Source organism: Triticum urartu, chromosome 1A (assembly GCF_056163025.1).
Source record: "Triticum urartu cultivar PI428250 chromosome 1A, HENAU_Tu73, whole genome shotgun sequence".
NCBI lineage: Eukaryota > Viridiplantae > Streptophyta > Magnoliopsida > Poales > Poaceae > Triticum > Triticum urartu.
This window is the reverse complement of record NC_141873.1, coordinates 528,181,684-528,209,407: the sequence shown is the minus strand read 5'-3', so window position 1 is coordinate 528,209,407 and position 27,724 is coordinate 528,181,684. Positions and strand designations below refer to the sequence as shown.

The 27,724-nt window shown below is 46.9% G+C and overlaps 4 protein-coding genes, 1 non-coding gene and 1 pseudogene across 6 annotated transcripts; 2 read left to right on the top strand and 4 right to left on the bottom strand.

Moving 5' to 3' along the window:
• Positions 1-832: 832 nt before the first annotated feature.
• On the bottom strand, positions 833-2,128 carry LOC147992233 (RING-H2 finger protein ATL67 pseudogene; annotated as a pseudogene).
• A 362-nt stretch (positions 2,129-2,490) lies between these two features.
• Positions 2,491-2,562, bottom strand: TRNAD-GUC (transfer RNA aspartic acid (anticodon GUC)). Its single transcript has one exon. It is a non-coding gene; the product is annotated as a tRNA-Asp (tRNA).
• A 6,436-nt stretch (positions 2,563-8,998) lies between these two features.
• Positions 8,999-11,153, top strand: LOC125528630 (malvidin galactosylase UGT88C3). Its single transcript, XM_048693075.2, has one exon. It carries the CDS (start codon positions 9,480-9,482, stop codon positions 10,899-10,901), a length of 1,422 nt encoding a protein of 473 aa, XP_048549032.2. The 5' UTR covers positions 8,999-9,479; the 3' UTR covers positions 10,902-11,153.
• A 4,234-nt stretch (positions 11,154-15,387) lies between these two features.
• Positions 15,388-17,543, top strand: LOC125528629 (reticulon-like protein B1). Its single transcript, XM_048693074.2, has 5 exons — positions 15,388-15,691; positions 16,237-16,417; positions 16,647-16,788; positions 16,888-16,957; positions 17,050-17,543. Exons 1-5 carry the CDS (start codon positions 15,508-15,510, stop codon positions 17,217-17,219), a joined length of 747 nt encoding a protein of 248 aa, XP_048549031.1. The 5' UTR covers positions 15,388-15,507; the 3' UTR covers positions 17,220-17,543.
• Positions 17,544-18,719: 1,176 nt separating this feature from the next.
• Positions 18,720-22,343, bottom strand: LOC125528628 (F-box protein At5g52880). Of its 2 annotated transcripts, none has more exons than XM_048693073.2 (6): positions 21,980-22,343; positions 20,758-20,909; positions 19,980-20,067; positions 19,692-19,897; positions 19,446-19,597; positions 18,720-19,233 (listed from the first exon to the last, which is right to left on the bottom strand). In XM_048693073.2, the coding sequence occupies exons 1-6, from the start codon at positions 22,195-22,197 to the stop codon at positions 19,117-19,119; spliced, it is 933 nt and encodes a 310-aa protein (XP_048549030.2). In that variant the 5' UTR covers positions 22,198-22,343; the 3' UTR covers positions 18,720-19,116. The 2 variants fall into 2 exon arrangements, with proteins under 2 accessions (XP_048549030.2, XP_087384836.1); XM_087528710.1 differs by having other exon boundaries at positions 21,894-22,010.
• Positions 22,344-24,013: 1,670 nt separating this feature from the next.
• Positions 24,014-25,460, bottom strand: PDE329 (calcium homeostasis regulator). The gene is made up of 3 exons (XM_087528702.1): positions 25,003-25,460; positions 24,754-24,918; positions 24,014-24,637 (listed from the first exon to the last, which is right to left on the bottom strand). Exons 1-3 carry the CDS (start codon positions 25,345-25,347, stop codon positions 24,317-24,319), a joined length of 831 nt encoding a protein of 276 aa, XP_087384828.1. The 5' UTR covers positions 25,348-25,460; the 3' UTR covers positions 24,014-24,316.
• Between the last annotated feature and the right edge of the window lie 2,264 nt (positions 25,461-27,724).

Here is a 27,724-nt window from a genome sequence, read left to right as displayed (position 1 = left end):
CTAGACGTAGTGTGCAACGAAATCAATCAAAAGTATAAACAGAATACAGTGCCACACAAGTAAACTATGCATATTCAGCTAATAATTGGTATCCATTTGATTTAGGATGTCGGTACTAACATTAATTGATCAAAGACTGGAGAAATGGATGCTTTGATTATATATCAACCCGAATAATAACGGACAAACACACGTGTATATGGCTTACATCACGACAGGGCTTCGCACCAACAATCGGTGCCACGGCCGCGCGCACGTGCCTCCGATGTGATGATGCAAGCTGACGTGGGACACGTCAATTGGGTCACAAGTAATACCTCGAATAACGACAACAAGAACTCTATTTAAGGTAACCAACATAGAAGCAACGTACGATGAAATTAATCAATCATATTACTGGAATACTGTGGCTCAAAGTAGACGACACATATTCAGAGAAGAATTGTTATCCACTTGATCTAGGATGCCGGCAGTAACATTGATTCGTGACAGTGAAGAAATCAATGATCTAAATTATATCAATCATCCATGAATAAGCCCACTTAGACACAATAATACCTCGAATAACGACAAGAAGAGCTCTATTTAAGCCAACCAACATATATAGAAGTAACGTACGATAAAATTAACCAATCATATAACTAAAACACAGTGGCTTAAAGCAAACTACGCATATTCAGAGAATAATTGCTATCAATTTGATCTAGGATGTCGGCCGTTACATTGATTCATGAGACTGAAGAAATCAATGCTCTGAACTATATCAATCATCCAGGAATCAGCCTGTCGCTTAAACAGAATCATACCTCGAATAACGACAACAAGAGCTATATTTAAGATAACCAACACAGATGTAATGTACCATGAAATTGACCAATCATATAACCGGAATAGCGGTTTGGTAACTAACCATCCACATACAAGTACTGTATGGCAACAGGTAACATCAGTCGATATAAGCTATATTAGAACGGAGGAACAATGTATTTACACAGCTTGTCTGCCAGCCTCGGTCCATCGATCTACTGCAAAACTTGCGCTGTTCTAGCTGAACAATTTGAAGATACTCCTAAGTAACCCCGCAGATTAGCGAAACCTGTCCTGACGATCTCTCTAAATAATCAAGTCGAATCCCATTCCTGACAACCAGCAGCAGCGGCGGCGGCAGCAGATGGTGCTAAGAAATGGAGTAAATCTGTCAGGTCACCTGTGGCGGCGGCGGTCGGCGGCGTACTGGGAGAGCGGGACGATCTCGGAGAGCGGGGTGTTGAGCGGGGTGGTGACGGGGGTGGGGATGGGCGAGTTGCGGCAGACGGGGCAGGAGGCGCTGCGGCGCAGCCAGGCGTCGAGGCACATGAGGTGGAAGCGGTGGCGGCACTCGGGCATGATGCGCTGCATCTCCCCGTCGCGGTACTCGCAGAGGCAGATCGAGCAGGCGAGCTCGCCGGCGGCGGCAGCCCGGGCGAAGGGCGCCTTGGGGTAGGAGGCGATCACGGCGGGGTCGAGGCCGACGGGGGTGGACCCGGTGGCGCCCCGCGAGGAGGAGCCCGGGGAGTCGTCCTCGGCGACGAACACGAAGCGCGGCACGGTGATGGAGATGTGGCCCGAGCTGGACGCGGAGGAGGAGGCGGCCCCGTGGCGGCCGGAGTGGTGCTGCTGCTGCTGCTGCTGCGCGCCCTGGTGGTGGTGGTGGTGGTGGGCCGCGGCGCGGCGGCGGCAGCAGAAGTGGTAGGCGAGGAGGATCGCGGCGAGGAGCACGAGGAAGCCGAGCGCGATGGCGATGGCGTAGCCGAGGCCGATGGAGGCGAGCGCGTCGGCGAGGGACATGGCGGCGAGACGGCGGTGGCGGTGGGCGTGGTCGTCGGCGGGGGCGAGGCGGTGGGGCGGAATGGCATGGCGCGGTGGGGACGGGCGGGGGGAGGGGGTGGGGTGGGGCGGGGTGGGGGTATTTGTGCGCTGCCTAGGTTTTGCGGGGTGGATGTCGTGGTGGTTGGCGGCATTAATTGCCGGGGATGAGGGAGGAGGGGAGCGGAGTTATGGCGCGGGACGCACGGACGGACGCGCTTGCTGCCGTGCCGTGCTCCCCTCGACTCTGCTCTGCCGTCGCTGCCCAGCCGGTGTGAAATTGGGGGAGAGGGCGGGGAGGAACGCGTGCGTGAGGTCCCTGGGGGGAGCAGCGGGCCATGGTGGGCCGTCGGCCCGGCGGTGTGAAACGGGACGACGGCCGGCTGGTGGGCTAGACGATCCTGTTCTTGTTGACTGACGACACAGTAGCTGGTGTGCAGGCCTACGAGCCGGGTAGTACGATGGTGGGGACAGTGCGTACGGGGTCGCGTTGTTCAAAAAAAAATACGTACGGGGTCGTTGGAGCATTCGAGGAGTTGACCATGGTGTGGGTTTTGGTCTGTTCTTCGAAGCAGCGGAACGCGGAACAGAGAGCTCTCGATAGCAGAGTAGCTGTCTAGCACACCACGACGCCAAAAAAAAATGCGCCGTTGCCGGGGATCGAACCCGGGTCACCCGCGTGACAGGCGGGAATACTTACCACTATACTACAACGACTTGGATGTTCCTGCGTTGGTTTGTTGTCTAATTGATCTGACCTGGGCGTGGAAGAGAGCTGAGTTGTGAGCAGGGCCGGGGCCAGCCTCCATTTTCAGGAAGAACAAAAGGGCAGACTATGTGTACACCATGGAGCATGTTCAGTGCAGATGCGTGGAGAATATGGTTTGCAGGTGGAAGGAATTCTCTTTCGCAAAAAAAAAAGGTGGAAGGAATTCTCGCCATGCACAGGCAGACGCTATCTAGGCATTGACCGCAAGGAGATCTTTCGGGTTTCGGAACAAAGTGTAATGAAATGTCATGGATCTATTTCACCGGAATGGTACAGTTCCGTCTTTGTGCTTGGTGCTGACAATTCAAAGGAATGGATTTGTTTATCTCAACTAGAGTTGGTTTGGATTTAAGTAGTAAAAAAGAAAGAGTCCCGTCTCAATACAGCCCACTCACTAAACGTATAAAGGATAATATACACCTTCAACAAACCATACCAACTTTTATATGTAACGTACCTCCTACAAAATAAAATGCATTCATAACCGCTGCAATTGCCTGCTTTTACTGAGTTCCTGACTCTTTAAGTAATCTACCGGCTGGGAATTACAAAAACATTTTACGAACACTTCGAGAACCGGTCTTTCTTCCACAGTTTATTTTTCTTTTCTTCTTTTCATTTTTTTCATTTTCTTGTTACGTTTATTCTTCCTTTTTCAAAAATTGGCGGCGCTTTCATAATTTTGTTCAAAATCTTAAATTATTTTCTTCATAAACTAAAAATTATTATAATTTTCATAGATTGTAAGATAATTTCAAAAAAATGTTTTGTCTTTCAAAATTGGTTTAGAATGGCAGAACGTGAACTTTTTTTTGAAAAGTATGAACAAAATTGTGAAAACAAAATTTTAAATTTCAAAAAATTATTCAGAAACATGAACAACAACAAAATTGAAAGCAAAAGGTGTTCTGAATTTGCCCGAACATTTGCTGACTTTCTGAACATGCTTTTTCGAAGATGGGAACATCTGTTGAATCTGAACAAATTCCAACAGGCGCCCGACAGTAGCAATGTTGTCGCTTGGTCGGGCAAGGACTAAGCGGTTTTTTCTTTTATATTTTTTTCATTTTCTTCTATTTTTTGTTAATTAATTTTCTTCCTTTTAAACGTTATTATTCCTTTTGAAACCTGCTCAAAAAATTGAAATATTATTTGGAATACCAAAATAATATTTTTAAGTAACTGTTTTAAATGATGATTTGAAAACTCCATCAAATACTATTTATTAAAGCATTTACTGTTTTCAATTTTATCCCTTTGTATTTATTAGTTATGTTAAAATATTAAAATGGCACATTGAAGTGCGTATTTAAATTATTATTCCAAACTTTCTTTACATTTTTGAACAAGTTTAAAAAATAATAATAAAGTTCAAAGGAGAAAAATGAATTAAAAAAGAGAAGAAAAGAAAATTGTACTTAGGCCCCAGAAAATAAAAAACATTTTCAGAAAATTTAAATAATGTGGAAAATATTCGCAAATTTGAAAAAAAAAATGTTTTCAAATAATGCTTGCAAATTTGAAAAATGTTCGGATTTTCGGAAAATATGTTTTCAAATAATGCTTGCAAATTCGCAAAAATTGTTCTCTTTTTCAAGAAAATGTTCTCAAACTTAAAAAAATCGTTTTTCTTAAGAAAATTACACACTTTCAGAAAAAATTTAGTAATTCTGGAAAAAAATCTTAAATTTGAAAAAAAAAACAAATAAAAAACGTTTTTATTTTTTCATAAAAACACTCACATCTTTGAAAAAATGTCAGTGTTCCCATAGGAGTTCAAATCTTGGAATACATTTTGTTTTGAAAATGTTTCTGTTTCAAAAAAAATATCTCAGAAATTGAAAAAATGCATTGTTTTTCTTTGTGCTATAAAAAACACATGAGTTACAATATCTGGACCGGTTGTACAGTACCGTTTTGATCTGCTATAGTCTGTTCTATAGCTGGCCAAACAGGTCAGGCCAATCAGGCCGGCCCATGAGCACGCCGGCACAACCCGCCATGGGCCAGGCATGGCACGGGCTAAACGGGTCGTGTCCGGCATGCGGCACGCCCTTTTTTATACCTCTATATGGCCTAATACTAGCCCTGTAGGTGAAAATGTGCCTAAAAAACGCCCAGTAGGCCAAACAGCATGCGGCCTAGCATGCCTGGCGTGCTGGCGGGCCGACCCGATTACTAGTTGGGTTGTGTCGGGGCTGCAGGATGCAGCACGCAGGCCGGCACGGCATGGCCCGTATAGTAATCGTGCCGTGCCGGGCCAGACACGATTACGATGGGTCGGGTCGTGCAGTGTCAGGCCGGCCCGTTTGGCCAGCTCTATTCTAGGTGATAAAAACCACACTTCATATGTACCCCCCAAGCTCATTGGTTCTACTGGTTATCTACTGAGTAGTACACAACGCTGGAGGTCCTAGGTGCAATATCTAGTAGGGGCACATTTTTTTGTATTTTTAGTCCGCGCTTCTGTGCACACACACTACTGGGACGACACTAGCGGACTCGCGAAACGTGTCTAATTTTAGAGCGCAGACGACATATTTTTAACAAAAGATTATCCTACCCTTTATTATGAAAGGATATGAAGAGATCTCCTCCGTTGATGTGTTTAGGAGGGTTGATGCGTACATAGACGTTCGAGGGGTTTGATTTGGCAACACCTCGAGTGGCTGCGTGGGCAGTCCGTAAGGAGTGGCCCGTCGGAGGAGAAGAAGGTGGCAATAGAAAAGCTACGTCAAGCTCTTCGACAGGAGGAGATATGGATGCGACAGTGATCCCGAGTCTCTTGGCTACGGGAGGGTGATAGAAACACATATATTTTTCATGCTCAAGCAGCTCAGCGCAAACGAATGAACAAGATTGATAAATTTGAATGTGCTGATGGTACAAATTGTGATGCACCAGAAGAAGATGCAGTGGAGGTTCAAGCTTTCTATCAAGATTTGTATACCTCTCAGGGTTTTTATGATATGAGTGGGTTATTACATGCAGTTCCTACTCGGGTCACGGAGGCGATGAATCTGGAACTTGACAAGCCATCCACCGGCGAAGAAGTTAGGTGAGCTCTGTTCCAGATGGCCCCTTCGAAGGGTCCGAGGGTGGATGGATTTACGGCGGGCTTTTATCAGCGGGACTAGGACCTCTTGAAAGATGACATTGTGCCGGCTACTCTGGATTTTCTGAATGGCGGGGAGATGCCAAATGATACTTCTATCACTTTGATCCCAAAGGTGCGATTCCCACATTGTATCTCACAATATCGACCTATCTCACTTTGCCCTGTGTTACATAAGATTGTTGCGAAAGCCATTGCAAATAAGGTTAGAGTGTGCTTGGATGATCTTACTGGTGAGGAAAAGAGTGCCTTCGTTCCCGGTCGCTTTTTATCACGGATAATGTGTTGATTGCTTATGAAAGTGTGCGTGCGATGAAAAGAACAAAGAAAGGGAAACTTATGTTTGTGCGGTCAAGCTTGATATGATGAAGGCATACAATAGGGTTGAGTGGCATTATTTGGAATCCGTCATGTTAACTTGGTTTCACCATGGCTTTTGTCTGGTTAGGGCTTAAATGTGTCACATCGGTCAGATTTTCCGTCAGGGTGAATGGTGATCTCCTACCATTTTTTACTCCGTCAAAGGGGTTTCGGCAAGGTGGTCTCATATTACCGTATTTATTTCTCTTGTGTGCAGAGGGTTTTACATCGCTGCTGAAGTATCATGGTGGTGCACAGGTAGACAGAGGGTTTAGGGTGAGTACTCGCTCACCCTGGGTCAACCATCTGCTCTTTGCGGACGATAGTCTCATTTTCTTTGGGGAAGAGGCTTTGCAGGATGCGTTGTCGGCCGAGAAGCTTTGCAGGCTAGAGCAGGTGATTATGTCCTGCTGATCCATTGATGTTACTCCCAACATGTTGTTGTTGTTGTTGTCAAGTACTATTGCCTCAAGGGTTGGTTGGCCAACGAAGAAGCCGACAGGGAGTTTGAAGAAAGAGTTGGAGCTGAGATCGATGGTGCCGAGGTGCTGGTGAGGCGCCGGCAAGACACCATTGATGTTACTCCCAACATGTTGTTGTTGTTGTTGTCAAGTACTATTGCCTCAAGGGTTGGTTGGCCAACGAAGAAGCCGACAGGGAGTTTGAAGAAAGAGTTGGAGCTGAGATCGATGGTGCCGAGGTGCTGGTGAGGCGCCGGCAAGACAGCTACCGGTGAGCCCGTTGAAGCTGAGGTCAAGGTTGGACAGGTACCTGAGCTTGTTTATATTGGAACTGTTGAGATAGCCGTGGAGGCTAACGTGGCTGGCGATCATGGAGGTGACGCACCAATTTGGTTGCAGGTCACCCCCCCCCCCCCCCCCCCCCCCCCCCCCCACTCGCACGCGTTGGAGGAGTGACGAGCCACCCGAGCGACTTGGCTATGGCTTGTGTAGCCGGCGTGTCCTCAAGGCTCTCCAGTGCGCAGAATTCACCCGATGGCCAAGACAAGTACTCACGTGGTCAATATCTGGAAGGCCATTGCCTTCTCGAGGTTTGAAACTAGGATATGATGGATCACACACGAGTTGTGCCATATTCATAGTACGCGCACCAGGGGTGCGTGCATTGACATGTATGGCAACGTGGACCGTGATGATGCTATCTACATACTAGTTCATATGAACATACCATATATTCTCAATTAATTCAAAAATTATGAAGATATATGAAGAAAATAGTGCAAAGACCCTCTCGTGTAAGTCAAGTCGGCTAACATATCATATCAGTGACTTAAGTGAAAGAATCTCAACCGGGGTATCTATAACAAAAGTTTCTTATCTTTTGTGCAAAGCAATATTACCTCCGTCTCAGATTACTTGTCTTAAATTTATATAAATATTAATGTATCTCTAACATTAAAACGTATTGGTTTAGATACATCCATATCTGCACAAATGTTAGAAAAATAATTCAGGAGGGAGGAAGGTTCTAGCATGACTGCATGGAGTGGAATTATGGCATTTCGTCAAAAAGATACCACGATTTTGTAAAATTTGCGCATGCATATTTCTCAATCCATTGACATCGTGTTTGTAGTCACGTTATGCGTCACCCCTTCGGACCTTTTTTAAGGGAAAAGCCACCTGGCACTTCATCTATATCATCATCTATACCAATATAAAAAGAACCAAATGAGCAGATTCAAACCATCTCGACCGTCAAATCATGTTATCTAGCGGTTCAAATCGCTCTAATGTTGAGCACCAAACACGTTTAACGCTATAATTACTCACAACTGCCATTGGTTATAAACACGTTTTGACTTAACGCTATCCTTTGAAATCTGCCATGTAATTAATATCCTACCATTTCCACAAAAAAAGTAATTGATATCTTATCAAATACCAACATGCAACAGATATATCTTACCTAATATAACGTGCAACTAACATTTTATCTAATATAAGCGTGCATTGCATGTACATTATTACTAGTCAATATAAAAAGACTCAAAGAGGCAGATCCAATTAATCTGAGCCATCAAATCATGTCAATCCAGCGACCTAGACTGCTTCAATGTCGAGTGCTCAACATGTTTAGTGTGCATTTAATTTCATGCCAAATATAGTGCTAATTACATAATAACATGCAAATAATATCCTACTTAATATCCACATGCACTTGATATACTTCCAAATTAGCGTGCATTGCACGTACACATTGACTAGTTGTGAAAATGACAGAGTTACATCATTCAATACATGGGTAATAAAAAAAAGTAGGTGAATCACTGTTAGGGCATGTACAATGCATAGCCTCAAGGTGATGCATCGCATGCCATGTAGGATCGGATATGACGTAAAGTAGGTTCGGATAGAAAAGCGGGATCCTCTCCAGAAGACGGGTGCTTGAAAAAAAAGTATGGTCCGGTGACAAAAACTGAAAAAGTTTGAGTAAAAAGTAGAGATGCATGTGTACTGGAGTCTTTATTTTCTATTTCCTAATGAGGCCCACTAGTGATAGTTTGAATTGAAGAAAAAAATTTAATATAAATGCCTCAAATTACTTTTTGTCATGGGGCATATGTATCCATATGCCACCATCGTATGCCCTTATACCTCACCCCCTCGGACCTAGATTGACACATTTTTTTTCTCTTTGTGTGTGTGTGTGTTTTGAGGGGTTCTTCTTTTTTGTGCTACCACCGGTCCCACGCGGCGATCCCACCACGTGGCCCGGCAACGGCCGCTGGCGATTGTCCAGCCGATTTTAGTGCGATCTTGTACCGACCACGGATATGACATGCCCACACGTTTGCCACCGCACCTATTCATCAGAAAAATAAAAGGAAATCCGCCGCATCTTCTCTTCATAAAATACAATATCCACCGTATCATTCCCTCATTTGGCCCAACCTCCTCCCACATTTGATGCCAGTCAAGTAGTAGGATCGAGCATCATCCGCAGCGGCGGAGCCAGCCTATAAGCGTTGGGTTTAAGTGAACCCAACGGAATTTGCCTGCTACGTGCATGTAGGTACTTATTTGATCGCTTGAACCCAGTAAAAAATGGTCGCTGACCCCATCAAATAAAGGGCCTCACGTGGATGGCTAAATAAAGGCCCCAAAAAGCCCATAAGCAAATGTCGATTAGTCCATTCCTAGGCCTAGACCATGATTAGCCTACAGAAAACACACGCAGCCGAACGCATAATCCCTCATCCGTTCGTTTTCCAATTCGCATCTCTCCTGATCGACTCTCCTCTTACTCGGCGCCTCGGCCGCCGCACGCCGCCAGCAAGCAGGCTGCTGCAGATCCACAACAACTACAATTGTAGCCCCAAAATTTTCTGGCTCCGCCCCTGATCATCCGCCGATCGCCACCGTGCCAATGGCAACCCCGACCGTCGTGCTGCTGCCCGTCTGGGGCGTCGGCCACCTCATGTCCATGCTCGACGCCGGCAAGCGGCTGCTGGCCCGCAGCGGCGGCGCCCTGTCGCTCACGGTGCTCGTAATGCAGGCGCCGACGGAGAGCTACCGGTCCGAGGTCGCCGGCCACATACGGAGGGAGGAGGCCTCCGGCCTGGGCATCCGCTTCCAGCACCTCCCCGCCGTGGAGCCCCCGACGGACCACGTGGGCGTCGAGGAGTTCGTCTCCCGGTTCGTGCAGCTCCACGCGGCGCACGTGAGGGCGGCCGTCTCCGGCCTGGCGTGCCCGGTGGCGGCGCTTGTCGTCGACTTCTTCGGCACCACGATGCTCGACGTGTCCCGCGAGCTCGCCGTGCCGGCCTACGTCTACTTCACCGCCAGCGCCGCCATGTACGCGCTCTTCCTGCGCCTGCCGGCGCTTGATCAGGAGGTGGCCGTCGAGTTCGAGGAGATGGAAGGCACGGTCGACGTGCCCGGGCTGCCGCCGGTGCCGCCGTCGGCCCTCCCGTCGCCGGTGATGGACAAGAAGCACCCGAACTACGCGTGGTTCGTGTACCACGGCAGGCGCTTCATGGAGGCCAAGGGCGTCATCATCAACACGGCGGCCGAGCTGGAGGCGAGCGTCCTCGCCGCCATCGCCGACGGCCGGTGCACGCGCGGAGTCCCCGCCCCGACGGTCTACCCATTAGGCCCCGTGCTCTCCCTGAGCCCGCCGGCGGAGCAGCCGCACGAGTGCGTGGTGTGGCTGGACGCGCAGCCTCCGGCGTCGGTGGTGCTCCTCTGCTTCGGCAGCGGAGGGTTCTCCGCCGCGCCGCAGGCGCACGAGGTAGCCCGCGGGCTGGAGCGCAGCGGGCACCGCTTCCTGTGGGTCCTCCGCGGCCCGCCGGCGGGCGGCGGCCGGGGGCCCTCGGACGCGGACCTGGAGGAGCTGCTCCCGGAGGGGTTCCTGGAGCGGACGAAGGGGAAGGGCATGGTGTGGCCGACGAGGGCGCCGCAGAAGGAGATACTGGCGCACGCCGCCGTGGGGGGCTTCGTGACGCACGGCGGGTGGAACTCGACGCTGGAGGCCCTGTGGTTCGGGGTGCCCATGGTGCCCTGGCCGCGCTACGCGGAGCAGCACCTGAACGCGTTCACGCTGGTCGAATACATGGGCGTGGCCCTGGCCATGGAGGTGGACCGGAAGAGGAGCAACTGGGTCGACGCGGCGGAGCTGGAGCGGGCCGTGAGGGCGCTCATGGACGGCGACTCCGAGGAGGGGAGGAAGGTGAGGGAGAAAGCCATGGAGATGAAGAGCGCGTGCAGGACGGCCGTCGCCGAGGGAGGGTCCTCGTACTCCGCATTGGGGAGGCTCTCCGAGGAGATGATCAATGGCGCGAGTAGGTAATTGACGAACACGGAGAGCAGCTCTATCTGAATCCGGAGATGAAGTTGCAGATAGGAGTGTGAGTGTTCCCGTCCAGAGTGTGGCTGCATGTTTGCGGCTCTTTCTCCGTTTCGAGTTTTCTCTCCGGTTAATTTTCCGTTCTTGTTGGATCCATTCCCCCTTTCTCCTGACCCGATCTGGTAATCATGCCAGCATATCGTTGACCTGCTCTGTTTCCCAATAAAATCACCTGCCCCTTGTTTGGTCTGATCATATCTTGATACTCTTCAAACATATAAGATGCAAGTATTATAAACAAAAAATAGTCAAACTCCTATATGATTGACCACGTTTTATATAGAACAAGATATCGAATCTATCTAGCCATATGGAGTATAAAAGAAGCAAAGCGGGCGGATTCAAACATCTCAACCGCATAAATCAATTCTCTCCGCTAAGAGCATCTTCACCAGATGATGTATAATAAAGTAGCTATAGAAAAACTGTGTTCTAGGGCATATGAATTCAAAAACGGCGCTTCAACAGATGTTCTTGATTTAGGACATCCGTATATCTCGGTCTCTCGTGTTGCCAATATACCATAGCCGCACGGCTGCCACAAAACAAAAACCGTAGCCACGCAGCCCAAGAGCAACATGAAACTCCTCCTTCTACACCGCATCCGCTTCCACTGACTCGTCGGTGTTGCTATCGAATTCAACCACCACGGCCACCGTCGCACCGCCCCGCAGCCCGATCCACGAGGATGATGACGTGTAGTGTGTGTTTAGTAGTGAGCCCATCACAATACTTTCATAGTGAGTCTACCATGATTGAGTTTAAAGTCATGTTTACGTTTGAACATTTGGTTGTTCAAATTGTTGAATATATGCAATGATCATGTTAATTATGGTGCATCTGCTACGACAGAAAATGGTCTGGTGCCTATTTTACATCCTATGCTATGGCAAAAAAAATCAATCTTATGCCCCAAAAACCATTTTTGGTGTCCTGGTTTTTTTTCAAGATCCCTATAATACATCAGCTGTTGGAGATACTCTAATCCCTCCATATCACTTGCTCCCCTACCAAAAATACCTCGCCCCTCGGAGGCCCGAAGACATTTCTAGCAGTGCGTAGCTACCGGCATCCCAAGAGCCAATAAGGTGAAGACACCCCGTAAAGTATTCTAGCCCTCTACTTAATTCGAATCTGTTCCTAATTTTGCATGTTGTTATTTTTCTTTCCTAGGTCCCACCATGTCCAGAGAAAGGATGCATGCATGTTCTGGAAAATCTTGAGCTCATATGAGCTTAGCATTAGCAGTAATACTGAAGAAAAAGATTAGAACAAAAATTTTAAAAATCTAAAATTTTTGGTCGCAAACATTGGCAAATATTTTGAATAGTTGCAAAGTTTCATTAAGAATTGACATTCATGGAACTCGTGACAAAACAAAACCAACACTCTAAAGTGCTTTTGAAAATAGCACTTTTGGAGCATGTTTTTTTTGCCATGACTTCACGAATGTCATTCCATTATAAAATTTTGCAAGCAATCAAACTTTTGTCAATGTTTGCCACAAAAATTCTATTTATTTTTTACTATTTGTTTTGAATTTACGGTTCATCTAGGTCCATTTGTGCTCGTGTCCAAATACTCCATGGCGTGCATGGGCCTCATCAGTGGCAGAGCTTCATGGGGGCCAACCTGGGCCATGGCCCTCGGCTCAGAAGAAAACAAGCCTATATCCCTTAGTATTAGGCCTATTTTCACTGAAAAGCAGCTCTAAACAACTATGTTTGCCCTCCGCAAGCCCATGGCCCCCCTCACATGTTTTAGGCTCAAGCTCCACCAGTGGGCCTCATCTCTCTCTCTCTCTCTCTAACTTAAGTACAAAACATTATCTCTTTCTCTTATCTCTCATCCAACAAATTAATCTTTAAATTTTCTCTTTGACAGTTTTAATCATTCATATCCCTTAAATTGTAATATTTTCTTGAAAATTTATATACATTTGAACTCCTGGCAGCAAGACCTTTAAAACCAATCCTTGATACATTTCAAAGTTCAAACACATTTAAATTTTAACGTTTCAATCCACATATTTCACTCTCTCTGTTTGTAAATTTCTTTTTCTTTGTGAAACTGAGTACTTTGGTGTGTGAATATGATATTTTTTAAAATATAACAAAAAGATTGAAATATGTGAAATGAACCAATATATGTGAAGCTGGTTCAAAATGAGTAATATTATTTTACCAAACTGAGTCAGTATTCTAAATTGAGTAAAATCAGTTTTTTTTTAAAAATGAGCTAATCACTTTTTATTGGAAAATGAGTGAACAATAGTTTCACACCTTGATGTTAGGTTTATGTCATCTCTTTCGGTTTTCATATTTCCTAAAAGAATGAAAGAGTGAGTTTGATTAGTTCAAAAGAGTCACATAAACGCCTATTCTTTTGAAATGAGTGAAATCCACTTTTTTGAAATGACTGAAATTAGTTTTTTCTTTGAAACTAAAACAATGCCCGTGCGTGCAACGGGATATAAATATTCTAGTACGTCAACTTGTGATTTATCTGTCAATAATAATGCGATTTTGTAAATAATGTTCATCAAATTCTGCTCATGAATCACCTTATATTTTGATTAGAAGTATCGTAAGTAAATTAAAGTGGAATTCGTTCAGAAGGTAAGTAAATTAAGGTGATTAATTATCATATACATGAACGGTTGGACGAAGGGGTGGTGGGAAGGAAGGTGAAATGAGAGCGTTATGTTCTTTTTAAGTACTACTAGTAGAGATAGAGATATTCCTCTTTGAAATGAGTGAAATCAAAAAGTGAAATTAGTTTTTTTTAAATTGGTGAAATATGTTATTTGAAATGAGTGAAACTTTTTTATATGAGCAAAATAATAAAAATGACTCTTTTGAAATAGTCAAAACACTGTTATGAAATAGTGGGGAAATGTAAATATCATTTTTTTGAAAGAGTGGAACAATGTAATATTTATGAAATTATCAAAATCTGTATTTTTCAAATGAGTGAATCGGTTACTTCAAATGAGTGTTTTTCTTGGTTGAGTAGAATCAACTTTTTAAAATGAATGAAATTATTTAGTGAAATCTTTTTTAAATATTTTTCTGAACACAGTACAGACGCAAACGCTCATATACACGTGCATACACTCATCCTTATGAACGCACACCCTACCGATATGAGCACCTCCGAAAGACTGAGCCGGCATATCATCTTGAAATTTATGAAGTCACTGTCGTCGACGAGAACGTGTCTCCCAGTGAATGCGCATCGCCGGAAATCCTGAAATAATACAGAAATAAACCGTGATATGACTGAACAGGTAAGCTCAAACTAGTCAAAATGCACCTAGCATCAGTCTTGTTTTAAAGATCTCATCCCCCAATTCCAAACATGTAAGCAAAGTTTTAGGAACGAAATATCGGCTCGGAAGTTACGAGCAATATAAAAATGTCACAGCGAGAATAAAGGGAAGTCTTTTGGTTAGAGCCTTGTGCGTTTTTGTATGCATACTCCGTTCGGTCTTTTTAGTTCGCATATAAGATTTGACTGAAATCAAGCTTCGTAAAGTTTGACCAACTTTATAAAAAAAAATATCAACCTTCACAATCTGAAATCAATATCAATAGATGTGTCATGACTTAAGTTTCATATTGTATAATTTTAGCATGACAGATGTTGATATTTTTTCATATAAACACGGTCAAACTTTATGAAGTTTGACTTTAGAGAATTCTAATATACAGAGTAAAAAGGACCGGAGAGAGTACATCCAGAACAATTTATATATGCCCTCAGTTGTTAGTTCCACCATGTGAAAGCACGGAATCCTTTCTTTTCTTGGCAGCTGCTGCAAGATGATATGCCGGCTCAGTCTCTCGGAGGTGCTCATAGGGGTAGGGTATGCGTGTGTGCGTTCATAGGGATGAGTGTATGCGTGTGTATATGAGCGATTGTGTTTATACTGATGCTAAAAAAAACAATCCTGACGTGCTACTCACGACGCTGAACATGAACCGCCCGAAAAGCTCGCGCAAGGAATTCTCCGGAGAAAATTTCAAAAGGCTTTCGCTTGCGGCAACTGTGCACTCCAGCCCATCAAAAAGACGGGACCGGACCGAGCCGGCGTCCATCCAGAAGGTTCCGGCCTATGCGAGCCGCGACCCGTCCCCGCCGACGGATGCCAGGGCCCCGCCACGCGTCGCCCGCACACCATCACCCGCCCGTTCCCTCCTCGCGATCTCCACCCATCCGTCCCATTCATTATTACCTGCGTGGGCCCCACGGCAGGAATGACTCCCCCCTCCATCCCTGTCGCGGCCGCTGCTGCCGAACAGCACACGGCCCGTGCACCCCCCGCGCCCACTGTCCGGTAGGCCCCACGCGCGGGCGATCTCGCGGAGCCGTCCGCGGCGAGATGGACGGCCGGGGGCGCGTCACGCGGGGTCACAAAACACGCGGCCCCGAAGCACGGGAAAGGAAAGGGGAGAGGGATCGAGATTCCAGCGGCGACGGCAGGCAGAAAAGGCGTTGCCGAACAGAAGCGTCGCGGCGGGCGGGCGAGCGAGCGAGCCAAGCATCCATGGCGGAGCGCAAGGAGGAGTCGGTGATGGACAAGATCACGGAGAAGTTCCACGGGGGGTCCTCCTCCTCGTCGTCGTCCGACGACGAGGGGAGGTCGGGGTCCTCGTCGTCCGTCAAGGCCAAGATCTACCGCCTCTTCGGCCGCGAGAAGCCCGTCCACTCCGTCCTCGGCGGCGGCAAGCGTGAGTCCCCCCCAACACCCGGAACCCTAAACCCTCCCGCGCCTCGCTTCCGCCGCGTGGTTTCGTAGATCCGGCGGCCGCATCGGCGTCTCGCGCTCCCGCGGGGCTTGCCCGCGTGCCCAACGGCTCGTCTCCGTGGTTGTGTAGGGAGGAAATCTGCGGTTGCTCTGGTCTCCGTGGAAAATTGATCTCGTGTCCGTCGAGACACGTCTCGCTGATTACTAGTGTGTGTGTGTGTGTAGGAAGCGTCCCGATCTGCGATTTTCCGGGCCCAGTTTCCGCGGCATTGCCCGTCCGCAGGGTGTGAACAGGGCAGCATGCATCAGATTAATACTATTTGTACCTGCAGCTTCTTGTGTTCCTGGGTTGGGTTGAAGTGATTGTGCGATGCTGCTGCTTTGCAGAGGAAGCAGCCGAAACTAGTGCTGCATCCTACTAGTACTAGCTTAAACCCTGGGATGCTTTGTTTGTTTTCTAGGAGTAGATAGATTGCTTGTTGGTCTGGGCATCTGATGTGCTGTGCTTATGTGTTGTTATGCTTGCAGCTGCCGACCTCTTCCTGTGGAGGAACAAGAAGATCTCTGGCGGGGTGCTCGCCGGCGCCACCGCCATCTGGCTGCTGTTTGAGGTCCTGGAGTACCACCTCCTCACCCTCCTCTGCCACGGCTTCATCCTCACCCTGGGCATCCTCTTCCTCTGGTCCAACGCCTCTGCCTTCGTCAACAAGTGAGCTTCATCAAATTTCCCTTGTTATTTGCACCCAGATCAGTTGTACTCCTAGATGGCAATGCCTAGTTGGAACAACGCTGTGTGATCACAATGATCATAACAGTTTTAGCAATGGCTCTAGTTTTTGGTTGTAAACAACTGTCTGCAATTACAATGATCCTAACACATAGTTTTAGCAATGGGTCTAGTTTGTGGTTGTAAACAACTGCCTGCAATTGTGTTCCAGGTGCCCTCCCAACATTCCAGAGGTGAAGATCCCTGAGGACCTGGCTGTCAATGTTGCCCGCTCGCTGCGATACGAGATCAACAGGGGCTTTGCTAGCCTGAGGGCGATTGGTCAAGGCCGTGACCTGAAGAAATTCTTGATTGTACGTTGATTGATTGTGTGATTTTGTTTCCTTTAGCCTTCACTGCTGAAACCATGTTTATGTGATCAGTCGCTTATTGTGTCATCTCTTTGTTCTCAGGTGGTTGCAGGCCTGTGGATCCTCTCTTTTCTTGGCAGCTGCTGCAATTTCCTGACCTTGTTCTACATAGGTATATGTGGTTTCTTGCTACAGTTCGTTACTTACATATGTGCAATAAGCTTGCCTAGCATTGTTTCACTGATCATGCCTTCTTGTTTGCAGTCTTCATGGTGCTTTACACCGTGCCTGTTCTGTACGAGAAGTATGAGGACAAGATCGATGCTTTTGGAGAGAAGGCCATGGTTGAGCTGAAGAAGTACTACGCCATCTTCGATGAGAAGTGCCTGTCCAAGATTCCCAAGGGCCCGTCCAAGGATAAGAAGCAGCATTAGAACGGTAGAGAGTACCCTGCGCAGATTTATCTTCAAAGTTGATCACTACTCGTCGGTTTTCAAGGATGGTTGTGATTCCATGTCCGTAGTTGATAGTAGATACCACTATCTGGTCAAAAACCTCTGGCACGGTCAGTAGTCGTGACGTGCAACTTCTACGAACTTAAAAAGTCATGCCAGCTTTTGCTCAATATCCTCTTTCCAATGCTATGGTTAACGTAGCATCCTCACTTGCAAGTTGTGTTGGTGTAATATGGCAGTGATGTTTGTGACCTTAGTAGACTTGCTACAATGAATGAAGTGGCTCTTTTTGGTGTTATGTCATTCCTGGGGTTCATATCCACAATGAAGTGGCTCTTTTGGGTGCTGTGTCATTCGTGGGGTTTATATCGTTTGTTGGTGTTGATATGCCTATGCATTCGTGAGGCTTCAGTTGATTCGGATGAATGTTTTGTCTATCATGTTTGTGTGCTGAAGCGTCTAGTTAAATTTGTTGGAACACTTGTGACCTGTGTATGTATAAACCACCTTGAATTTCAACGCTTTCTCATGGGTATTGAGCCTGTGATGGAGAAGTACAGCATTAACATCTTGGAAATTACAAGAAATCAAGATGGTATTAACAAAGACTCGCTAAAACATGAGAAATATATAAAATCATTTGGGCATATGAGCACTCCATCGAAGTGAATCCTGGCTTCAAGCATTGCCAATGTGTGTTTCTATTGTTATCTAGACATATTTGGTTCGACCAAGTGTGTGATTTAACCAATACTGGCGAGTCTTCTTTCAGTGACATGCATTTTGCTTCTTGCGGCAATATATTTGTTTCAACCACTGCTAATATTAGCTTCACTGTTTCTTTCTTACGTTTCCATGTACAGACATTTTCCCCACCCGATTCAGGGGCACGTTTTCATTTCCAACACAATGCTTAGTTAACTCAATGCATAGTGTTGAGTGTGTTGGACCAGACATCACTTCTTATCAGAGGCTACCTCGTTGACGAAGAACTTGTGACGTGTGCGGAACTCTCCTATGATTAGTTAACTGAAAAGATACATCAAACCTGACTATGCATAAGTGAAATTAGTATTGTTGTTGTAAACAGAATGATATATTGTTTGTATATTCTTGATTTTTGTTTCCAGATGATCCTTTGGCGAAGCAAATGTTACAAATGTGAATATTTTTTTTTGGGTACACCAAATAATGTTTTCAAAGCAACTAAACGATGCTCCTGTATCATAGAAATAATGTTTGCATGGATACAAAGTAAAATGATTTTCGTCATATGATTGGATAAAATGTTTCCATGACAACGTGAAAGGGTGTTTCCATCGATAAAGGAGTAATCATGAAAGGTTGCTTTTGATAAAAAGTAATGCTTGTATTCAAACTTGCCATGAAAAAATGCATCTACAAAAATATTTATTTTTCATATTTGTTTTTGGAAGCACATCACAACATAAAAAAGATGTTTGCTTGCACAAAAATGCATCTGTGAAAATATAAATATATTTGCTTATTGGAAGCAAATCACGAGTAGTTATCAGGAAACTAATTAGACACAGTTTGTGCAAAAATCCCATAACCAATGGAAGCACCCTTTAATTAAGCAATCCAACAAACCATGTGTGGGGTTTGTACTACCAAATCTGACGGTCATCATACTTCTCATCCTACGGACATGCACTGGTCTGATAGGAAGAAGGGATCTGATCCCTAGCGGCTCCCTCACAACGGTGGGTGTAGGAGCAGAACGTTTTAAATTTACAAGTTCTCATTGAACATTTCATGGTGAATTTACAACAGCGTGAATGCTTGGTGTCCAAAATCGTCCGAATTTTGGATGGCACAACAAAACTAGCTTACACAGCTATACAACCGAATTCACTCAAACACGAGAATTCCAAAGTCGCCTCGGCACATTGATTTCAGAATCACTATCTGAATCGTTACTGTCAGACGATGAAGATGGTTGATCTTGAGCTTTTAATATGTAACAAGCAACCTGGTAGATGAAAGAGTGAAATCAGTCCGACAAATGTACAATGGAATATCAAGTGAAAGTGCAGAGCAAAAGTTACAAAAATAACAATGACTCATGGACTACATCCAAAAGGCTGATCAATCGAGAAATGGATATATTGTGATTAAAAAACAGAATTATTGTATGCAAAAACCCATCATACAAAGTATTGACCATAAGATAGAAGCACTTACTGCATAAGGTAACAGGGGCATTAGTTTTATTTCATCTTTTCCTTTCTTAGGACAATGGTGAGGAGCAGCACGCGTCAAGTTGCTCAGCCAGAGAACTGAACGGCATTGCTGGCATATTGCTCTATTTGATGCGGCACTCCAGCTTATGTGCTCTGTATTAATGGTAATTCAGACATGTTTAGAGGGGAATGTTGTAAGTTGCCAAGTGTAATTTACATTGATAATACTAGCATATGGGAGCACTACCTGCATGCTTCTTGTAGAAAACCTCTTTCCAGTTCAAATTGGGATCATCAAATACTGGATCCACATTATTCTGTGCAAGAATACCATGACTATTCTGTACACCACTGGAGACAAGCGTGCTATTGGAGCGCAAATGGGACGTGCTAAAGAAAAGGGAGTAGTTCATTCTCCACAGCTTGTTGTCGTTTGCAGATGAATTCCAGGACCTTCTAGGGAATATGCAAGTGTCAACAAAAGGAACTAGCATATGTTTGGAAATAGTATATGGGTATGAGAGAAGAAAAATACCAGCAAACAAGACTAGCAGCCACCAACGAACGCGTGTCCAGAAAACTAAAGATATGAACAAGCACATCATTTGGTATGTCTGGGGGGTCTGTCAAAGAGGTTCAAAATAAATGTCACGATGACTAGTGTATTAATATATATTTATAAGCTCACCCCATAAATATTGACAGGAAGCTGCAAATTAAAGTGTATACTGTTATACCGAGACATGTAAAACTAGGGAGGGCATAAAGTGTATCCTATATACCTAACTTATTTATCTCAACATGCAAGCATAACACCTCACCATACAATTATGAATGGGATAAGGCCCACCTCAATGCAATCATGCATGGGAAAAGACCCACCACAACATTCAACCATGCATGGAAAGTGTTTCCATTTAATTATTCTACTTATATTCAGTAAGTATCATTACAACTATACATAATCAAATATAATAAGTCACATGTATTTTTAATTTTGGTTCTCATGTTATTAACCCAAATTCTCATCAACCAATTCCCGCAGCAACGCACGGGGTATCCTCTAGTATAAATATAACATGACGACAATCATCAGCTTTTATTTAAGCTGGACTTTATCATCCTAGCAGAACATTCAAACATAATAGTCGAGTCACTTCATAGAACCTAGAGTAATAAATGCACACATTTTATAATGAATGCTGAAAAGGCACAGTAGTTCCCCACACTTATCTAATGTGTGTAACTAAGACTTGAGTTTGCTAAGCAGGAAGACATCAATGCATTTGCACACCAGAGAATACCCTACATACCAGGCTCTTGTTGGACTTTAGCCCGCCTTTTATGTAAAACAACAGAACACTTGAACTCTGAAACAGCTTGTGACTTCTTTTGCTTTGGCAGGGAAGTTTCTACTGCTAGGAGAAGACCATTGGCTGCCGCTAATGCATATTCTGTCTGCACACTATGGGAAAGAAACAATGGATTACTACAGACTATCATGTGGAAATACCATGCAAGCTTTAAGTTAAGTCAAAAACTAAACACGTATTTCAAAAAAAGAATAAAGTTTAATGGGAGACTTCCCACTTGATTCCATGCATATTTTGACGACACAGATGACTGATCTTTATGATACATGAAAAACATATCTGTAAGTATATAATAAGTCAAGCAGAAACCGCTTGATATGATCACAAGCATGACACAGTGAACCTGTGGAAGGATAATACAAGGCAATGGATTCAGAGTGACAAGATTATCAACTTAACATGCTTTAAACTATAATGATACCCGAAAAGCTCTGCCACAGAATTGGTGGGACAAGACAGATTAGCTCTAGGGAGGGAGTGTGGGGTCGGAGTAATTGTGCAAAAGCATGCCACAGTCGTTTTTGAACCATTTTTATGGCATCCTGTTATTAAGCCTCCTTCGGCCCTTCTCATGATCGAGGTGTGTTTTGTTTTTTCAGCCTGTACATATTGATTCTACGAAAACTGTGCATGTCAATAACATATCAACCTAACTACCTAAGTGCATATCTCCTTGGGCAAACTTTGCGTAGAATCAATATTCAATTTTGCACCAGACAAATTTAAAAGCCAATGCGATGTCATCTAAAATAACAGACCATCAAGTATCAACCCGACCTTTGTTTTTCATACGATTGTGGATTCATCAGTTACGAAAGCTGCATAAGTACTCGAATGTTGACACTGGCACATAATTTCTTGAAATTCCAAGAATCGACAGAATATAAAGCGGACATGGGTATCTCCTGCCAAGATAATGCCGGAGCGATTCAACGAAATCTAGGCACATAAATACTTCTGGAGGCCAACATAATAACAGTACGAATTAAGCAATTTAGCACGCAATGTCCATCAGGGCACATTCTCAAGGGGGCAAATCCGAATTTCAGCACGCAGCAATCCGTCGCGAATCGTACGGGCCGGCGGGCCCGCGAGGCGAGGGCGCGGGGAATTCGACGGGCGGGACCGCGCGCATCTGGGGGGCGCGGGAGGGGGGGCTTACTCGGGGAGGAGGCGGAACGCGACGAGCACGTCGGCGGCGGCGAGGGCCTGGGCGGGCTTGGGGAGGCCCGCGTAGCCGTGGCGCAGGAGCTCGGCCAGCTCGCGGCACGCCGTCGGGTAGTCCCACGGCCGCGACAGCGCGGCCGCTATCCCCATCTCCGCGTACCTCTTCACCACCCCCGTGTCCTGCGGCCGCGGGGCCCGCCGCCGCACCGGCATCGCTGGGAGGGAGTACGGGGCGCGTGGAAGCCCCACGTCGCCGTCGCCTCGTCGTCCCGGCCGCCACGCCACGCCACGCCAACCGCCGTTCACGGCCTCGCGGAGCCGGGCTCCACTAATCTTTGCCTGTTTTTGGGTGTCGCGTAGGAAAGTTTTGCTCGACCGGTGGTGGATCTACTGGGCATAGCTCGGGCCGGGCCTAACAAAGCCCAAGCAGAAAATCTAGGCCCGGGCCCAACCTGACCCGGCTGTCAGGACTAGTTTTCAGGCCCAAACCCAGCCCATCAGTCAAAAAGCCCGCTAGGCCTCGGGCCTCTTCCTTAAATTGCAAATACAGCAAGCCCAAGCCCGGCCCAACCATCGTGCTCAAAATCTGAGCCTAGGGCCACCCCATGGGCAAGGTCGGACCGGGCTGGCTCGGGCTTTTTTCGGGCTGTCCGGGCCAAGCTGCCCATGGCCAAGTATAGTGGATCATAGCGGTGTTTAGCGGGAACACGTGATAGCATGTGTAGGGGGCCCACATGATTGATGGGCCGTCATGGCCGTTCAGCCCATTGTCAGCCAGAGCTTTGCTCTCTCAAAAATTTGTTGAGCTCACTTTTTTTTCCTGCCAAACTTTTATTTTTGATAAACCATGCATGGAGCTCATACGAAAAGCAACACTAGATGGATAGAGTAAAACTTCTCTTCTCATTTGGTTGGTACAATGCCATCGCCGAGCGTAACTGCCAAATGAATCACATGTCAACATTATGTGACAAATAAAGCAACCAAAAATGATCAATGTAAATAAAGCAAAAGGTTGCATGGCTTCTGACTCCCATGTAAGACGAGCATATATGCACACCAAAAAACAATTAACTGTTTCTTGGATATCATATCATCTATGGGTGAGCAAGCTGTCATTGCGATCACTTGCAATTTGATGCGGTGTGTAGTTGTCAAACTCATTGAAGTGGTCATGAACTCTCGATAAATATTTCAAACCGTTTTTGTCTGTTCCACGCATATAGGGTACATGCTAATTCACAACGAAGCATTGCACAACAACACATATTCCTTTGCGGTGTATCTCTTCGCTGCCTTTTTGGTTTGAGTCGGTTCCCCAACATCATACATCAGCTAATCTTGATCACCAATGTCAAATGTTGGAGGCACTTGACCATTATATTGTTGATCATACCCATCATGAATTTATCCTAAATATGCACCACAATGCGCCCTCGCATCATAAATATTGATCCTACATATGCATAGTGGGTAAAAAATTACCTCCGTCTAGGGAGCATTTTCTCAAACTATTGGCATTCATAGCTCCGGGTGTTCGCGTCCGGAGGAGCTACGTCGAAGAACAATGATGACGCAATGGGGAACGGCTACAAGAGAGGCAGGTAGTGAAGAACAGTGTTGGGGGTGGGAATCAAGCGCGGGTGAGGAGGAAGAGAGGAGAGGTGGCTACGGAGGTGGGGCTTTGGGGGTGAGGATCGACTGTCTGGCCACTGGCCTGATGGACAATCTGGATAACTCCATTCCTTCCTCACATATGGACTGAGTTTGGGGGAGTCCAGACAATCCTTGCGGGAGAAATGGCTACGCCAAGGAGATGCCATAAACTGTTTATGCACCTAAAGGATACACGTAACCATTGTTTAAATCAACATTATGTTCAATCAAGTAATTCGTATAAATAATAATACTACCAAGCACAACATTATGTAAAACTTCATGCACAAATGTGCATGCCACATATAACTAATTTAGCAATGATTTTCTACCTTTTCTGTCTGAGCAAACATAATTGCTAGTGACAAATTACAAATGCCATCATTAACATGCATTAGTAATCGAGAATGTGCCACAACCGGTAACATTCTTTTCAAGGAGCACGAGTCAAATCCTGTGCTATCTTACAAGCTTCTGATGCGCTAGTGCCACTCACATCACACTTGAAGAACACCGCAATAAGGGAGATAGCAGGCACGGAGTCGACCTTGTAAATGGCGTTGCTTGCAGCAGTATGATCGATGGCAGCTGGTTCCTCCTACGTACCGTGCCTACATCAAAATTCATTCTCTTCTCATTTCTCCATGGATCTACCTGCCAAAAAAGGAGCCCCTCCTCATATCGAGTCCAGCTTGTTCTGCTTGAGGAACTCGAGGTCCTTGAGCTGCCGCTGCGCCACCTCCTTGGGCACCACCTTGGCGCCGGGGCCCCTCCTCTCGCCGGAGGCCACCTCCTTGGCCACGGTGGACACCATCCTCTCCACCGCCGGCCTCCCCACCGACGGGAACACCGCGTTCAGCATGGTGCACAGCAGCCGCTCGTCCTCCGGCTCCACCATGTCCTGCCCGAAGCAGCACACGTAGATGGCCTCCAGCGCCTTCTCCGCCCGCGCCTCCATCGGTATCACCGGCGCCTGGCTCTTCGACTTTGCCCGTTTCTGCACACACACATCGCGGTTCATGCCGTCCGCCCGCTCAGGGGCCAGGGGCCAATATTGGCGCTGGAATTGCAAAGAGTGAGTTGATGTGGTGAATGTTTGAGTGCTTTATTTACCTCCCTTGCAATCTTCATCATGTCGAGGAAGGTCTCCTCCTCGTACTCGATGTCGTTGGACATGCGGAGCCGGGCCACGCCTTCCAGGATCTCCTCCGTTTTCAGCAGCCCGGCGCCAATGGCGGCCAGCCAGCAGCAGAGCAGGACGTAGAAGGGGTCTCCCACCTGCGCACGCACGCACGCGGCAAATCAACAATTCGCCGCCACGGTTTGGAAAGGAGCCGGGCATGTAGGAAGAGGAAGACGGACCTTGCCGCGGCGGTCGTTGAAGTCGTAGAAGGCCTGGGAGTCCATGACGGTGCACTTCTTGCTGACGCGGCGGCGGAACTCGGCGAAGTCGACGGTGTCGCCGCCGACGCCGCCGTCGTCGCTCAGGATGCGCGCCACCAGGCCCACCACGGGGAGGGCCCCGACGATGCGGCCCAGGATGGCCGCCGGCGAGTTCGGGTCCGGCTCCATGTAGGCCACCACCGCCCCATGGCGCCGGCGCCGGCAGTGCTGCTGGGCGGGGGGACGGCAGGGCCGCCGGTGGCGCGGGAGGAAGGGGGAGGCGAGCGAGAGCTTGTGGGCGACGGGCAGCACTGCTGTCCCCATGCCCGACGATGGGGTTTTTCTTGGACGCCCTGCGTGTGGTGGGAGTGGCGCGCGCCTTATCTGCCCATGGTTTGGTGCATCGACTCGACTGTGCTGAGATTTACCAGCGCACGCGATCTCTACGAGTCATGTAGAACCTTTTATTATCCCAGAACCAGTTAGTTTTGGGCAGGATCAAACCTTTCAATGTCAGGTTCCTGAATCTTCTAACTTCAGTTTCAGATTTTCGTAATTTTAACCTTCTTTTCTTCAAAACTGAGAAAATTTAACCTTGATTCACAAAGGAAAACCTTACTACTAGGTTACTAGCTCTTTGACAGCATCAGAGCATCTCCAACAGCCGCCCAACACGCAGCGCGCTAAAAACTACTTCCTCCGTTCTCAAATATTTGTCTTTCTAGAGATTTTAACAAGTGACTGCATACGAAGCAAAATAAATGAATCTACACTCTAAAATATGTCTATATACATCCGTATGTTGTATTCTATTTGAATATCTAAAAAGACAAATATTTGGGAACGGAGGGAGTACTACTTTGCAGCGCGTCCATCGTCTGGTTTGGCGCGACGGGCAGCGCTGGCTTCAGCAGCCACACTAAAATTTATCGCGCGCGCGCGACTCGCCGACGCATGCCATATGTTGCATTTTGGACATAAAATAAATTTCAAACATTCAAAATGCAATGAACATGGCATAATAAGTTCACACAAACAAGTTGATGACTAAAAGTTCATTTCCACAAGTTCAAATTCATGCCCACAAGATCATTCAACCAAGTTCATGACACAAACGAAAGGCACATCAACAATCAAGCCTCGTCCTCGTCTTCATCCTCATCTTACTTCGATTCATCCGACTCCTCCGAAGACGATTCTTCCTCCTCCTCTTCATCATTCTCGCGCGCCGCATCACGTGAAGCTCGGACGGTGTTGGCAAGATCTTCAACGGCATCTTCATGAGAAGGTGTGTGAGGCACACCGGAAGACATTCCGCCCATGCCATCTTTCTCACCTCGTTGGCTTCTTTTCTTGCCTTCACAATAGCTTTCATAGCATTTTTGAGCTCATCATCTCCTTTCCTCTTCTTCTTTTCTTTTGTGTCTATCTTGGTTCCATCCGGTCGTTTTGGCTTCGAGTATGAAACCGAGTTGAGTGTGGGGCTTCTCTTGCCGTCATCACTTGATGCCTCCTCCTCCTCATCATCATCATCCAACTCAATTGTTCGCTTGCGTTTGTTTCTTAAATCCAAATCATCTATATCATCACGCTTCTTTCATTTCTCATCATCCTTCAATACTTCATAGCAATGAGGCAAGGTAAATGGCCTTCCTTCCTTAATCTTCCCCTTCTTGGTCCTCTTCTCCTCTCCTTTGAACAAGTTTTGTGCAATATTGTACCACATGAAAACAAAACACCCATGGTCATCGAAATGCATGTCATTGGTTTGAGACCAATGCGAATTGTTGGAGCCAACACCCATAGTTGACATGTATGCATCATCGTTGAGACTACAAAGTATATAGAACAATGCGAATAAGCTATCTATATGTATGCATTCAAAAAATAGCAACAAAAAATAAGTTGGGGAAATTTTCTACCTTTGGGGCATTTCCTCGAACACATTGTGCGCGCCGGCCGCCGGCTCAACAAGTGAGCTCGCCGGCACTTCGATAGCCGCCGCGCCCGTCACACGCCCTGCAAGCTTCTTCCTCGACGCCTTCAAGGTGCCGGAGCCATCCGCCACCTTGTTCTTCTTCGCGGATGTCTTGCCCTTCTTCGGTCGTGCCGCATTTGGGAGCTTCGACCGAGGGGGGGGGCACGTGGCTTCACGGCGGGTGCCGGCGCGACGCCACCCGCCGCCGAGGTCATCCGCGGGCATGAAGAGGCCGCGCGCGATGCCGATGCTCGGAGGAGCTCCGGCGGAGCCGAGGCCAAAGCTCCCCGCGCTAGGGTTTGCGGCGGCGGCGGCGGAGGGGCCGCAACTGTAGGAAGGGGTGAGGGGGTGCCGACACGGGCGTCCATCGGGTCAATTCACCGGCGCCGGCATGCGGGGGGCCAAGGTGGCGCGATGGAGAGAGTGCGGTGCGAGCGCCCCAAATACACAGTGCGCGATGGCGATTCGGACCGCGCGCCTAACTCTATATGCCACGCGCGCGGCGCCCGCTGGAGCCCCTCTAGCGATTGACTAAAAAGGGCAATTTTGCGGCGCGACGCTTATTTAGTGCGGCTGTTGGAGATGATCTCACTGGGAGCACATATTTAAGACACGGAATAAGCAACAAACACCTTTCATTCGATGGAAATTTTGATGCTCCCTGAGAGTGGTTTTTTGAGAGAACACTCTAGTACGTTTGATCCCGAGTGTGAATCTCAACGC

What these genes read in the sequence shown, in the direction of transcription:
- LOC125528630 (XM_048693075.2), top strand. Translation starts at nt 9,480, where the DNA reads ATGGCAACCCCGACCGTCGTGCTGCTGCCCGTCTGGGGCGTCGGCCAC.
- LOC125528629 (XM_048693074.2), top strand. Translation starts at nt 15,508, where the DNA reads ATGGCGGAGCGCAAGGAGGAGTCGGTGATGGACAAGATCACGGAGAAG. An exon ending in CGTCCTCGGCGGCGGCAAGC is followed by an intron (nt 15,692 to 16,236) that starts GTGAGTCCCCCC and finishes TTATGCTTGCAG; the next exon opens with CTGCCGACCTCTTCCTGTGG. An exon ending in CCTGACCTTGTTCTACATAG is followed by an intron (nt 16,958 to 17,049) that starts GTATATGTGGTT and finishes TCTTGTTTGCAG; the next exon opens with TCTTCATGGTGCTTTACACC.
- PDE329 (XM_087528702.1), bottom strand. Translation starts at nt 25,347, where the DNA reads ATGGGGACAGCAGTGCTGCCCGTCGCCCACAAGCTCTCGCTCGCCTCC. An exon ending in TCAACGACCGCCGCGGCAAG is followed by an intron (nt 24,919 to 25,002) that starts GTCCGTCTTCCT and finishes GTGCGTGCGCAG; the next exon opens with GTGGGAGACCCCTTCTACGT. An exon ending in TGATGAAGATTGCAAGGGAG is followed by an intron (nt 24,638 to 24,753) that starts GTAAATAAAGCA and finishes GTGTGTGTGCAG; the next exon opens with AAACGGGCAAAGTCGAAGAG.
- LOC125528628 (XM_048693073.2), bottom strand. Translation starts at nt 22,197, where the DNA reads ATGCCGGTGCGGCGGCGGGCCCCGCGGCCGCAGGACACGGGGGTGGTG. An exon ending in TAAAGTCCAACAAGAGCCTG is followed by an intron (nt 20,068 to 20,757) that starts GTATGTAGGGTA and finishes CCTCTTTGACAG; the next exon opens with ACCCCCCAGACATACCAAAT. An exon ending in TGCCCCTGTTACCTTATGCA is followed by an intron (nt 19,234 to 19,445) that starts GTAAGTGCTTCT and finishes TTCATCTACCAG; the next exon opens with GTTGCTTGTTACATATTAAA.